The sequence below is a fragment of the Fonsecaea monophora genome, assembly GCF_001642475.1.
Source record: "Fonsecaea monophora strain CBS 269.37 chromosome Unknown Scaff43, whole genome shotgun sequence".
In the NCBI taxonomy this organism is placed as follows: domain Eukaryota; kingdom Fungi; phylum Ascomycota; class Eurotiomycetes; order Chaetothyriales; family Herpotrichiellaceae; genus Fonsecaea; species Fonsecaea monophora.
In genome coordinates, this window is record NW_019173974.1 from 143,405 (window position 1) to 156,363 (window position 12,959).

Here is a 12,959-nt window from a genome sequence, read left to right on the forward strand (position 1 = left end):
AAACACGGCCATCGTCGCGCAAAATCCCGAGTATCAACTCTAGACATGGATCACTTCATCTTACCGAGTCAACCCTCAGCACCATTAGCATATGCTCTTGATCCTGAAGGCTACCTGAATCGCCTCAACGACAGCCAGCAATATGCGAGATACGACACCATCCCTTTGCGTAACCCACCAGGTGCAGAAAATTCCGTTCTTGTTCAAGCGACAATCCGTGATCAGTCCACCGGATATGCCGAGCTGAACCATGACCCGTCCTTTCCTCCTTCGCTGGTCTTTTACCATCTTCCTGAGCCTCCTTCAGATCCTCAAACATCCGAAGATTCTCACCCCAAAGCACTAGTAAGGGCAGATGTCTTCTATATTTCTGTGCCCAGATCCCTCTTCACGTCCCTAATCGTTTCGAATCAACATGGCATATTTACTTTACCTGTTACTAACCCGACTCGCAGAGCATCCACCAAGCTGCATTGTTATTGTTCACGAAACCCTCGTCGCCCGAACACCACACCCCGTCCAGAAGGGAAGGACTTGCTCGACTTATGCCATTTCGTCGTTGTTCCTTGGACTCACTGTCCATGGGGTCGTTGTATGATGTACAGCAACAAACAGATGTTCATATTCCTAGGCCTCTCCATTATGACCCTGAACGCTCGATCTTGCTCACTTCGGCGTGGGGGAACTTGCGGCCACTTTCACTCCTGTTCGGCGAAGCCTTTGACCAAAATACTCAAAGTCGTGTAAGAACGGCAGACCGATCTGCAGTTCGAAGTCTCTTTGCGTGCCCTCGGGTCGTTAGGCCCTTTTTCAAGTTGCTGGGTACGAGATTGGCTGTCTTGCTTGCCACGATGCACGACCCGCATATCATGAAACAGCTGCAGTTGACGAGCAATGCTCCGTCGCCTACGAAATTTGCCTGTGCGGATGAAGGGAGACACAGACTTCGTGGAGAGGTTACAAAATGGCGAAATCACGTTCAGCACATGGAGGTATTTGTGGAGTCTCCGAACGTGTTGGACCGTTTCTGCAGAATTCTCCTCGACGATGTCGACCGGCAATATTTTCCAGACAATTAGTGCTTCAGTCATGGTAATTGCTCCTTTGACAGCATCTTGGCCACCTTGACACCGGGAGAAACGGACGAACCATTTGGAATGGCTTTCTGGGAGCATGCTGGTTTCTGCGGAAGAGGGGTCAACGGTGACATCGCCCAACTGTTTGCAGAGCTTGAAGCATACCGAATTGCGGTCTTCTCTCAAAGTGTTGCTGGTAGCAGCCGCAATCCGCGTCTCGTTGACTACGGGGTTGCGCTTCATAGTCTTCAGAGCAGTCTTCTGAAACGGTACAAACATGAGAGCAAGTGGTTGACGCCCAAGGACATGTCGCCCAACCGCATGCAGTGGTGGGGGAGGAAGAAGACGGTGGAACAGGAAGAAGCCCAAGTCGCTTCACCAAAGGCAATTGAACGCTCCATCTACCTCGCCCACAGCCTGTACCTCATCAACGCGGCTTTCGAGAAGCCATGGCTCTGCACAAGAAGGCAATGTCCTCGTGTCAATGGACGCCACACAGAAGTCAAACGGGACTGTGGCCTGGTGCGGTATATCTTTCACTGTGGGCTCGAGGTCCTCTCTCTTGCTGGGGAGAACGAAGAGGCGTTCAGCCATCTCGATGTCAAAAACGAGATCCATCAATTCAGAGGTGGCTTGGGCGGTTGGCATCCGCGGGTTGTGGAGCTTTTTCACGAAGTGAACGACGTGTGGCGCGGTTCTATGATCCCTTTGATGTTTTTCTGATTGGTGTTGTATATTATGTTTGATTGTCTCTCATGATATTAAGGGGGAGGGACACGGCCTGGTGAATCTGTGATTAATGTAGCAGACCTGAACACGACCGACATTGCTTATACGAAGCGTTTAAAGAGTTAGAGTGGTACTGTAGGTCGCACCCTTATTCGAATTGTCGTTTTACCTCATCTATATAAATGTGCGTTGGTCGGACACTCATCGAACAAGGGCAGCATGTGTGGTGTGAAATCTCAATGACACGTCTCAACTGAACACGGAGAGAGAGAACGCTCTTCTAATTTGTGTGTAGACCCCTTTCTTCATCCCCAAACATCTTCCCTCCACTTCCCCGTCCGCTTGAGCGCTTCAGTCCAGCCCTTGACCTCGGAATCGCTCCATCCTTTCAGCGCCTTCACCGTCTCACCCAGACTGAACCCGACCTCTCTCGCCATAGAGGCGCGCCCGCAAATGTACAGGTTTGCACTCTTCTCCTCAATCATCTGGACAACCTGGGTGCCGTGTTCTCGCACGCGCTGTTGGACGTAGACCTTGTCTTGGCCGGGCACGCGCGAAAAGGCCGTGACGATCTGGAAGACGTGCTTCCCGACCGCGGCTTGAGCTTGCTCCAGCTCGTCACGATAGATGTAGTCTTCTTGGGGCCGGCGACAGCCGAAGAACAGCATCATCTCCCCAATAGGTTTTCCGATGGCGTGGAGCTTTGCCCGCTCGGCAATGAAGGCTCGAAAGGGAGCGATCCCGGTCCCCGCCGCGACCATGATGATGGGACAGCTGGATTGGATGGGGAGTTTAAACTTGCTTTTGCGGACGTGCCCGAAGATCTTGGTGCCGTGAAGGAGGTTAGAAGGACCAAGGAGGTCGTACTGTGGAGAGGTGACCTTCTCTGCCTGTCTATCTGCTGGGGCAGAGGCAGGATGTGTCTGCGATAGTGCAAGGAGATAGTTGGATGTGACACCTAGGATCTTTTGCTCTGGATCTTCGGGGACATGATCCGAAGCGACGAGGGCAGTGATCGCGGCCTTTCGTGGACTGAGCACGCTACTTGACGAGATCGAGTAGTAGCGCGGTTGCATCAGAGGCAGAGCCTCTATCAAGTAAGCCAGGGGTAGCTTGGCCCATGGTTCCCCCTGGCTGGCAAGCTTGAGTAGCCGACCTAGCGTCAGGTGGTTCTTCCTCAGAAATGACATGTAAAGGTCTTTGTCTTGGCCAAGTTCAAGGACCCGCTGCTTTGCTTGGGGTGACGGAGCGAAGGCAGCGAGCCCTTGGATGGTGCTCCGCGATACTGGGGCGCATATTTCCAGATATCTGTGGAAAAGAGCACGGATTGTTGTAGGGGTCGGAATTTGGAGCTTAGTTGCCGCATCGACGGATTTGAGGCTTAACGGAAAGTCTTGACGATCATGTAGATGCAGAACCGAGATAAGTATTTCAACTTCTGGTTCCGGGTTTGTGGGCCATACGGTAAGATGATCGCCCGTCTTGTAGTGAATCTCAGGATGCTCCGCAAGGTCAAGCTCCATGTGGACACAATTTCGCTCGGAATTCTGGAAGAGTTCCCGCGAATTCGTGATTGATAGTGGTCGAATAGGTGAGCATGCCGCAGCGGCTTTGGGGTTGTCTCTGGAATGCGTGGGCTTGCCCTGATGGATGTCGATGAGCGCTAGAGAATCGTCTTCGGTGACAATAATGCTAGGTTGATATTCGACCACGCGTTCTTCCATCCCCAGTTTACTCCTGAACATAGCGAAGAGGTCATCTTTCCATGAAAGGAAGTCTTCATCGGTAGAGTGTTCCGCGTCATCTGCTTTACCCGCCGGTAAGAGAAGAGTTGCTCCTTTCCCTGTCAATGCTTCGACCACCACATCGACGACGCGGTTGTAGTATTTGTAGTTGCTGTTTCCGAGACCAAACGCAGCAAATTGTAGGTTCGAAAGAGAATGCGGTGATCCACGGTTGATCCAGTCCCAAAAGCCATTGGCATTGTCGCTGGGGTCACCCTCGCCGTACGTCGAGAGGATGAAGATCGCGAATCGACCATCCGATAGTTCAGTGATAGATTCCGAGTCGTAGTCCGAAAGATCGGCAGACAGCGCACCAAGCCCGAACCGAGATTGCACCTCTTTGACAAGGTGAACGGCGAAACGTTCTGCTGTCCCGGATTGAGAACCCCAAAAGACAACGGCTCTTTTGTCGGTTTCGGACAGCTCCTTTGCGATATTGCGCTGTGATGGAGTTTGCGAGCTCGCTAAGCCATTGCGCTGTTGAGGTCGTTCAAAGTAGATGTGGCTATAAGGGTCTGGCTTATCCCACAGCGTCCCTCTAGTCAAGCATCCTGCAACAATCACGGCCGCAATGACCAATGCCACATAGTCTACGATTGAGGCGGGCTGCAGGCTTGTGGTAACATGCCTAACGAGCTGAGGAATTGACGTGACCTCGACGGCTTGTGAGGCCATGGGTGAATTTGCGAGGTGACTTGTAGTTTCATGTTGGCTAAAGGACAATACGTGAGTGATGGTGTAGATATAAGGGATTCGTGAGCCTCATGTAATGGGGAAAGATGGAGCGGAGGAAAATTGCCTGACGGGTATAGAGTCTGGACAATCAACAGAGAGAGCCTTGATTGGACAGACGAGGGATGTGTCTGATGTTCGAGTGCAGGTTGGTCCGGCGAGAAATTTCCTCTTGCGGTTGCGGGGTATGAAGTGACTGGCGGAGGCGCAGGCTCTGGATGGTGGGCGTAGGCAAAGAGGCCATCACCATTTCTCCACTGCCCAGCTCCTCGCTATCCGTTCCCTCTGGCATCTCCCCTGACCCTCCATGGTATTGCACGGCTGAATCACGGGCTGCAGAAGTGATGGAACCAACTATGAGTGCCAAGGGTGAATTCGGAACATTCTTTTTGTGTTTACTGACGGTGCGCTTATAAGTTGTTTGCTGCATCATGGGCATCCGCGTCCCAGTGTATCTGCGCCTCGCTGTTTATCCCCCCTTTTGCCACAGCCTCGTCAGGAACATGGTTGCCACGAGGCTTTTCTCGATGTAAATGCCTCTGCTAAATATTATGTCTTCCGCATCTCGCTTTTATCAGGCGCTGCCTTCATAGCGAGCCACCTTCTACGAGGTGTCCTTTGCGTGCTTTTGTTCCTCCACCACAACGGACCTCCCATTCCCTCGCCTCTCTGTGATCCCGTACAATCACTCGAGCTAGCTCTGTGCCGCCATCATCTCACCAATATTCATCATCAATTCGCTCGTGTCCGAAAACACTCGCAGCAACTCCACCTTCAGAATCCCTGTATTGTCCGGGCGAGCTACGATCCAGGTGGCAAAATCCGTGGTAACCTCCTTCCCAGATTTCAATACACTGGTGAGTTTCCCTGTGAAAACGACTTCCGTCTTCCCATCTGGTGCGCCGGGCATGGGGAAGACTCGGTCAAGGTAATGCTGGAGCGACACAATGGGACCGTTGGTCGAATGAACCATGTCGTCGTGCAGTTTCCTCATGGCTGCTTCGCCGACAGCCGGCTCAGGGGTGACATGCAGGATGCCATCAGGGTGGAAGGCGTTGACATATTCGTAGTCCGTGGATGTTTGATCCCAGGATATGAGAATCTTCGTGATCACTCCGAGGACGGCGTCCGGGACGTGTGAGGCGTTGATGAAGGTGTAAGGGTCGCGGCCGTACATGATGGGAGCAGAGTATAGCTTGGTTTGGAGCTACTGTGAAGACAGAATCGAAGTTTCCCCAAGTCCAAAGGAGGTTGAATTGAACACATTTGATGCTTGATATAGAGCAGCGGAACTTCCCACTTCAGCTCCAGCCCAGTTGGAAGGCGCGCGCGACGCGAACCAATGCCGCAGATCCACGTCTTGGTCAAATGCCGTGCGACTTGACCTTGGTCGTCGAGAGGTATCACCATTCTGTAAGTGTCACACATGATTGTGCAGCCGACAGTTCAGGACTCTTGGTGCCGATTGGGTCGAGTCCAACATTCCTGGTCTGGGCAAGCGCAAATATACCATTCGAGTCTACGGTAAAGGGATCTGGGCTGTCAAATTGAGCGCTACTCAGCATGCCAAAAGATCTAGAAGGGCAAGCCGAAGTCGACCAAGCTGACGGCAATTGGCATTACTGGATCAAATTTGCCTTAGCTAACCTGCTAAATTGCACCTCAACCCAGGCCAGAACCCCCCGCTCTTTGTTGTTCCCTGCTAAGTCTGCTCCGTCCTGTGCGACCCTTGTATTGCTGACCCAATTATGCTTTGACTTGTATGTAGACAGGGTCGACGTCCAATTGGATTGGATGAGGCGGAATACGAGAAAACCACACCAAGTCAATGCCTCATGACTATTTGTGACGTTGACTGGTTCTTGTCAGACCCTCATTTCGCCGACCCCGCTTGGAACGATGAGCTCACAGTCCAGAGTGTGTCCACCCAAGTCTTTGGTTCAACGATGGAAAGTTGATGGATGACATAGACACTCGTAATACGAGGACGCACCCTGGGAAGTGAGGGATTGAGTTACAACGAGAATGCCGTAGGGAGTTGCGAGCTAGATGGAAGAAATGTCAAGATCGTGCACAATAATGTTGGTATCATTTAGGCATATCATCTCTTCCCACCGCCAATAGCGCCCTGATAAAGAATCACAAGTGCCCTCCAACGTATGAACTCAACCATTCTTCCCCTCCTGCTTGATTGTGCCGTCTTCACACCTTCTCAACATTCACGGACCCTCTTTTCTCCATGACCTCGAATGTCTCGAGATCATTGATGTCACCAATGATGGTTCCTCGTCGTTCATCAACGTAGCCAATCTTGCTTTCGCGGAAACCGTCCAACTCTCTCTTGCAGACCGTGTTCAAGTAGATGGGGAACACAAAGCTGACGAAGAACCCGACCAAGGGAACGCACATGGCCTTGTGATAGGTCATGTGGTCGGCCGCGAGGCCGGTGAGCGCAGGAAACAAGGCACCACCCGAAACGCTGGCCACGATCCATGAGGACCCCCTCTTGGTGTGTCGCCCCAATCCACGGATGGAGAGAGTGAAGATGGTAGGGAAGATGCAGGACTCGAAGAACAGCACAAGGGAGAGGAAGGCCACACCGGCTTCTCCCGAGATACCAATCGCCAATGCAATGAAAACCATGATCATGGTCATGAACAGCATGAGAACCAGGCGGGGCTTGACGAACATGAACAAACCGGCTGCAGCAAACCGCCCAATCGCAAAGAGTGCTTGACCGATGGCATATCGGTCAGAAGCGCTGGCGCTCGAGAGTCCGGCCGATTCCTCGGCGTATCTGATGAATTGAGAGGCAACCGCAACCTGTGCGCCGACGTATGTAAACTGCGCGGCGACTCCGAAGAAGAGCTTGTATTGCTTCGAGAGGGGCTTTTCTTCGTATCCGGTCAAGTCAGAGCATTGCTCCGCCTGAAGAGCCATGTCGGCGTCCGTGACCTCCGGGAGAGGGCTGAAGAAGAAGACAACCGCTAGGCAGAAGACGAACGCCGCGATGCCTACGTAGGTCCATTGGACGTGGGAGAGGTCGGTAGACTGCGTATCCTTGAAGAAGACACGCGAAGCCAGAAGAGGGGCCACAACAGATCCGACAGCCTGGAACGACTGTGAGAGCTCAAGGCGGAACTCTGACAATCTCGGGGGTCCGCAAGTCGCGATGAATGGGTTGGCAGACGTTTCCAGCGTCGACAGCCCAGACCCTACGATGAACAAAGAGCCACAGAACCCGCCAAAGGATTTATAGACTGCCGAGGGCCAGAACATCAAAGCACCGACGCCGTAGATGCACAGACCGGTGATAAAGGTCCAACGACTGCAAACACAGGTTAGTATCGCTTGATCTTGTCACAACCACAAAACCAACCCCTGATAGAAGACTTACTAGCCAAATCGACGGACAATCCAGCCAGAATATGTCAGAGGCCCAATAAAATATGCTCCAAAGTAGGATCCCTGGAGGCCTCCTGCCTTTGCGGCTGTAATGTTGAGGGATGTTTGAAACTTGGCATTCAACACATCGAGCAGACCATATGCAAAGCCCCAGAGGAAAAAGAGCAATGTGACTAGGGTGATGGGAAAGATAGACTGTCGGACAGTAAGTGCCGAAGCACCCGTCAAGCCTTTGTTGGCCACACTCTTGCGCCGCTGTTGACCGGTAACCGAATCAGCGTTGGATGGCTGACGTTCGACTGAGTCGTGATCCATGGTGGTCCAAGAAAGTAATGCACTAGGTTTTGGTTCACGGTAGAGGAGGAGAGTCGAGCAACGTGGGCTGAAAGCGGCCCAGCGCAAAACAGATGGACAGTGCGAGGACTATATAGCTCGGAGGCGGGGAATGTGCTTGGGTGAAGCCAACAGCGAAGGGTCCCGTAAAGTCTGAAGAACTGGAGTCTGGATCGAGGAACTTTGTTGGTGATCATGATGAATAAATCATTGCAGGGATGACTGGCATCCATATATACTCCCCGCGAGGGCCACACCTGCCTCTAGCTGAGAATATTGAACCTTTTCTCAAAGACCGCTGGTTCGGATACGTCTGGTGAGTTTCAGTACTGGTCATGGTTCGTTGTGAAGCAGAATTGTTGCGAGCACTTGACAAGGTGAGTTTGGCCGACGGGACTCCTGTTGCAACGCTTGACCTGTTCTAGCAAAGTTGTCTGCACGTTGCTCCCTCATGGCAACAAGTTGTGACCTGCCCCAGACCAAATAAGTGGAGATCTTGACCATTGCTCGAACCAGACGAGTCTGCCCAGCTTGTCTCCTCAATATCAATTCGAGCGAGCTGCATTGATTGGTGGATGTGGCGGACACCCACACAAGGCTACTCCCCGGAGCGGCGAAACTATTCCCCTAAATCAGGCATGCAGCTTCGGCCTTTCTCTAACCTCGAATTTCCCCGAAGCCCTGGCAACCTATACATCCCTCCTCTCGTGCTCAGTAACAGCCTCTTGCCCCCCAGCAGAGGCGTCTTCAGGGATCGTAGCGGCTGGCGAACAGCTTGCCAATAAGAGACCGCGAACGGCTTGGGACGGGCTCCGCTCCGGCAATGGCTGACCTGATGGTGCAGCTTAGATTTCGAATTGTACTTGTCCGCATGCACCACCAACCAGTGGCGGAGAAAAGCAGATCATACTTTTGAATCAGAATATGCAGGAGTAGACATTCAGGTCTAGATCGTAAGGCGACAAGATACCTATAACGGCCACAACTTGTTCCCATCTGGTATAGTCTGATGCATCATGACATTCGGCTATTGACGTCCATCCCAACATGGTTGAAGCTTCCTATGACAAGCATATGCGATGTGTCGAGTGTGCAGTTATAGGCGGTCGAGAAAGGTGATGATTTCGAAGCATCGCCCGACGGGTTCATCCCAGAGCCAAGAAAACGCAGTGGTGCTTCGAAAAGGTTGAATTTTGCGGAGAATCACTATGATGAAAACCGCAAGGCGTGAGATAGACAAACTCAAACCGTCGGCTTCCGACGAAATTCTGATTCGCCCCTAATAGCCGAACGGTCATTGACTCCTGCGTTGTCGTTGTGTGTGCCAGAGGGTTTGGAGATGCGGCATAGCACCGTCTCCAAATTCCTTGAAGATAGCAAGTCGTTTCTCTCAGCTCGAACCAATCACGTCCACTGTTAGTGATTGAAGAGAAATGTGACGGTCTTCAGGAGTGCGCATTCTAAGCATGGGGGAGTGCTTGCATTGTTTCTTCGGAAGTGTTATATCTCGAGATATCGCTGAGACGTGTAAGGACGAGGACCAGTTCGTCCTGGAGCGTGCAGCGTGCGATTGAACGACTCCAACCATCGGCTTCGGGAAAAGAAATGGATTTCTCAGTGGTATGAATGTTGTGGTCGAGTGGTCGTTGACTTTTTGATCTGGAATACACAAGCCAAGTTGTTGTCATAAGGGTTGCTCATCCTTTTATCTTCTTGACCTTCTTTGGTCTAGAATCGCCATCTTCATCCACAGTCTTCCGCTTCGCCTTTTTCTGCACCAGATCTTCGCGCGGAGCAACAAATGCCTGTTCTCGCTGCCGCTGCCTCTCTTCCTTCTTTTGTTTCTGCTTTTCCTGCCGTTCTTGTTCTCGGGCCCTTTCTTTTGCCTGCTTAGCAAGGAAGTATTCACCACTTTCAATCTCCAAATCAACCTTGCTCTTCTCTTGAGGCGGCGGGAATGGCGTGTAAACCTTCTTGGACTTGTCAATAACCTTGTGAGGAACCCGTCTCTTGCTCAGAGTCTTCTTCTTGAAGTTGGGTAGAAACCTGTCCCAGCTTTCATTCTTCAGGGCAGGGTCTTTGGCTAATTCTCGCTTGATCATAAGTTCTTTGACATGGTAGATAGGGTGGATGTTGTTCATGCAGTCTTCTACGACCCTTCTCACTTCTTTTAGGCCTTTATAGCCGCCCATCGCACTGACCGTGTTTCCCTGGACGAGGATGTAGGTGTTGGTGAGAAGTTCAAGAGCCTTCAGCGTGGAGCCGTTCGGTCCAAGGAGACGCTGTCGGCGTTTGACGAATCGCTCCTTGTTCGAGACCAAATTTCTGATTTTAATGACATCGCAGGCCATATCATCTTGGAGGATCTTTATAGCCTAGGAAAACTGTCAGACATGGGGGAGGGCCTTTTCCAACTCAGGACTCACCTGTGGAGCAGGTACGCTGCGGGCCAGCAGCTTAATGAGGTCTCGGGCATCGAGGACTGCGGCAGGGTCAAAAGTTTTTCTGGTGGTGCGCACTTCCATACGACCTTCAACCAGATCGAGTGTACACGCAATGCCTCTCTTTTCCAATGCTTTGGTCACCAACGGCCAGGCCTGCTTCAGGTAGAGTTCGCGATATTTCGGAAACAGGCACGCAAAGGACGATTCTTCTGCAAATGTGCCACCGAGATTATGTTCTGGCTTGAATTCTTCAATCTGCGCAAATGTTAGCGGAGGCAAGACAGATGGCAAAGAATGCTGACCTTCCACTTGTCTATATCGTCCGTGTCCCACGGTTTGTCCTTTTTATATGTTGAAGGCATAGCTACGTCTGTGCTAATTGATCTGCGACCTCGTCCGCAAATGTTGTAAGGTAATTGATATCGAATCGGTCATCTCACTTTGAACATTTAGAGACTGCGGTTTTTCGGCAGCAGAATCTTGCCAAGCCGGTCGGAAAAATCCATGGGCGAGGCTCCGAAAATGGCCTACAACGAAATATTATGCCCAAGAGTCAAATATGAATAATCTACTCACTTTTATCGGTGGTGGAAAGATGAGATGACTCTGCGGAATGATAAATTGTACTCAGTACCTACCTATGGGTCTAGAGCTAGCAACTAAGTCATTCGCATTCTTTTCGATCTGGAGTATCTTCTACTTTTGCCAAACTTCAGATTGTGTAATCATCGGAGTCCGCCCAAATCCAGCCTCCGCCATTCCTGCCTTGCCTTTCCCTAGGCCTCTTGTCGCTTGATATGACCTAAAGTACCATTTGAGACCTCGACAGAAACAAAACCCGTATTCGTCGTCATCTAACAGATGTGTTTTACCACCCTCGTGCTTGTATCCTGGCCCGCCTACCCCTTCAGGAAGCAACGGTGTCTAGCAGCTGATGGACGCGCAGGTACTCGGTCTTGGGGCAGAGATTGGGGCAATGTTCGCCACACCCTCATCCTCTGCGGTGCTCGACCAAAGGGCATCGAGGTCCGGAAGAACATGGCAGCATCGGAACTGGTTGATGGTCTGAAGTTGTGTCGCGACATTGTTTGAGTCGCCCGCGTTAGCCATGATGTTCCCCAGTGGGACAAGGACATTTTTCTCAAAGCCATTGAAGAGGTCGTTCGCTGCATTCTGCGCAGGTGTTCCTGAACTAACGTCTGATTCGCACGCAAGGACGTTGAGTTGGTTGGGTTCATTTTGGGCGGCGGTCAAGGCATTCGCAAGGTCCGCCATCAATGTGGTAGGGTCCAAAGATGCGGCCTGCTCCAGGAAACCATTGACCGTGACAACATCACTGTTCCACTGATTGATGGCGTTGGCAATAGCACTTGACCCAGGATCGGCTCCGCAGCTGTTATCAGGGTTGTTGCGCTTTGCGAATCTGAGGTTTGACGAAGCAGCGGCGGAGGCGCCGACAAGGGCGAGCAAAGATGCTGTAACGAATGACTTCATATCGAGTCTTGGTAAGGAGTAATACAATATGTTGGAATCTAAGTAGAGAGTAGAAAGAAGAATTCAAAGAGCGACTTGAGTTAAAAAGCGCGAAAATAAGGTCGATTTGACTGTAGAAAGTTGTTGTGAAGAGTTGTATGCTGGGGGAACATTTCCTACTCGGGGACCACCTACCTTGTATTTATGTTTTAATCCGTTACCATGAGGCTTGTGAGTACGGCGTTTGAGGGACATTTGGGCGGACGAAAGTGCCGTTTAGCGTGGGCGACGATGTTCGATGAGTAAGGATTCATAGCGGAAAGTAGATTCCTCACGCTGTGTGCAGCTAGACATACACTTGAGAGCGTTAGTGATGACAGGAATAGAATCCTCCGAGCCTCGCGCGTGGAAATTGCCTCCACGTGGTGGGGCTCATGGGGCCAAGAAGGCTTAGTAGTTGCTTGGTTTGATGAAGCTTTTGGGCTCGTCGGTAAGCACAATCTCGTTGGTGCCTGCGCTCGTACCTTCCTACTTGTATGTATCGGGTACCTCGTACATGGCGAACCTAATGTACTCTAAGAGTCCCAAAAAGGAAGTGCACTCCTATCGAGTCCTATGAGCAGTTTACATCGGAGCTAGTCTGGGGTGCCCCTGTTGCCCTTGGAAATACCTAGGGATGTGCCCAAATCCTTCCCGGCCCAACCGGGGGCTCACGATCAAAGTATATTCACAAAGGCCCTTGACACCTCCGCTGGGAGACAAGTCAATGCATATGGAAAGAGTAGACTGACAGGAACACGGCGCTTCATTGGAACCGTTGTCCTCGGAAGGTCATATAAGGCTAAACATGAGAAACTTTACATCCGGAAAGACCGCACTAGCACAACTAGGTAACTCGGTCTCTGTGAAGGCCGGAACATGTCTTTATCGCCTCTTGAGATGATGCATGAATAATATACATTGCTGGTAGAAGAGAAGGGATT

General features: G+C 51.4%; 7 protein-coding genes across 7 annotated transcripts; 2 read left to right on the forward strand and 5 right to left on the reverse strand.

Annotated features, from left to right (window-relative positions):
• Positions 1-45: 45 nt before the first annotated feature.
• AYO21_06309 (hypothetical protein) lies at positions 46-1,079 on the forward strand (the record flags this gene model as incomplete). The annotated part of the gene is made up of 2 exons (XM_022656270.1): positions 46-345; positions 456-1,079. 2 exons carry the CDS (start codon positions 46-48, stop codon positions 1,077-1,079), a joined length of 924 nt encoding a protein of 307 aa, XP_022511433.1.
• Positions 1,080-1,157: 78 nt separating this feature from the next.
• AYO21_06310 (hypothetical protein) lies at positions 1,158-1,799 on the forward strand (the record flags this gene model as incomplete). Its single annotated transcript, XM_022656271.1, has 1 exon — positions 1,158-1,799. One exon carries the CDS (start codon positions 1,158-1,160, stop codon positions 1,797-1,799), a length of 642 nt encoding a protein of 213 aa, XP_022511434.1.
• A 311-nt stretch (positions 1,800-2,110) lies between these two features.
• Positions 2,111-4,264, reverse strand: AYO21_06311 (hypothetical protein; the record flags this gene model as incomplete). Its single annotated transcript, XM_022656272.1, has 1 exon — positions 2,111-4,264. The coding sequence occupies one exon, from the start codon at positions 4,262-4,264 to the stop codon at positions 2,111-2,113; it is 2,154 nt and encodes a 717-aa protein (XP_022511435.1).
• Positions 4,265-5,015: 751 nt separating this feature from the next.
• Positions 5,016-5,498, reverse strand: AYO21_06312 (hypothetical protein; the record flags this gene model as incomplete). The annotated part of the gene is made up of 1 exon (XM_022656273.1): positions 5,016-5,498. One exon carries the CDS (start codon positions 5,496-5,498, stop codon positions 5,016-5,018), a length of 483 nt encoding a protein of 160 aa, XP_022511436.1.
• Positions 5,499-6,523: 1,025 nt separating this feature from the next.
• Positions 6,524-8,041, reverse strand: AYO21_06313 (hypothetical protein; the record flags this gene model as incomplete). Its single annotated transcript, XM_022656274.1, has 2 exons — positions 6,524-7,649; positions 7,719-8,041. The coding sequence occupies 2 exons, from the start codon at positions 8,039-8,041 to the stop codon at positions 6,524-6,526; spliced, it is 1,449 nt and encodes a 482-aa protein (XP_022511437.1).
• Positions 8,042-9,756: 1,715 nt separating this feature from the next.
• AYO21_06314 (KRR1 small subunit processome component) lies at positions 9,757-10,865 on the reverse strand (the record flags this gene model as incomplete). Its single annotated transcript, XM_022656275.1, has 3 exons — positions 9,757-10,434; positions 10,486-10,758; positions 10,806-10,865. 3 exons carry the CDS (start codon positions 10,863-10,865, stop codon positions 9,757-9,759), a joined length of 1,011 nt encoding a protein of 336 aa, XP_022511438.1.
• A 562-nt stretch (positions 10,866-11,427) lies between these two features.
• Positions 11,428-11,997, reverse strand: AYO21_06315 (hypothetical protein; the record flags this gene model as incomplete). The annotated part of the gene is made up of 1 exon (XM_022656276.1): positions 11,428-11,997. One exon carries the CDS (start codon positions 11,995-11,997, stop codon positions 11,428-11,430), a length of 570 nt encoding a protein of 189 aa, XP_022511439.1.
• Positions 11,998-12,959: the final 962 nt, after the last annotated feature.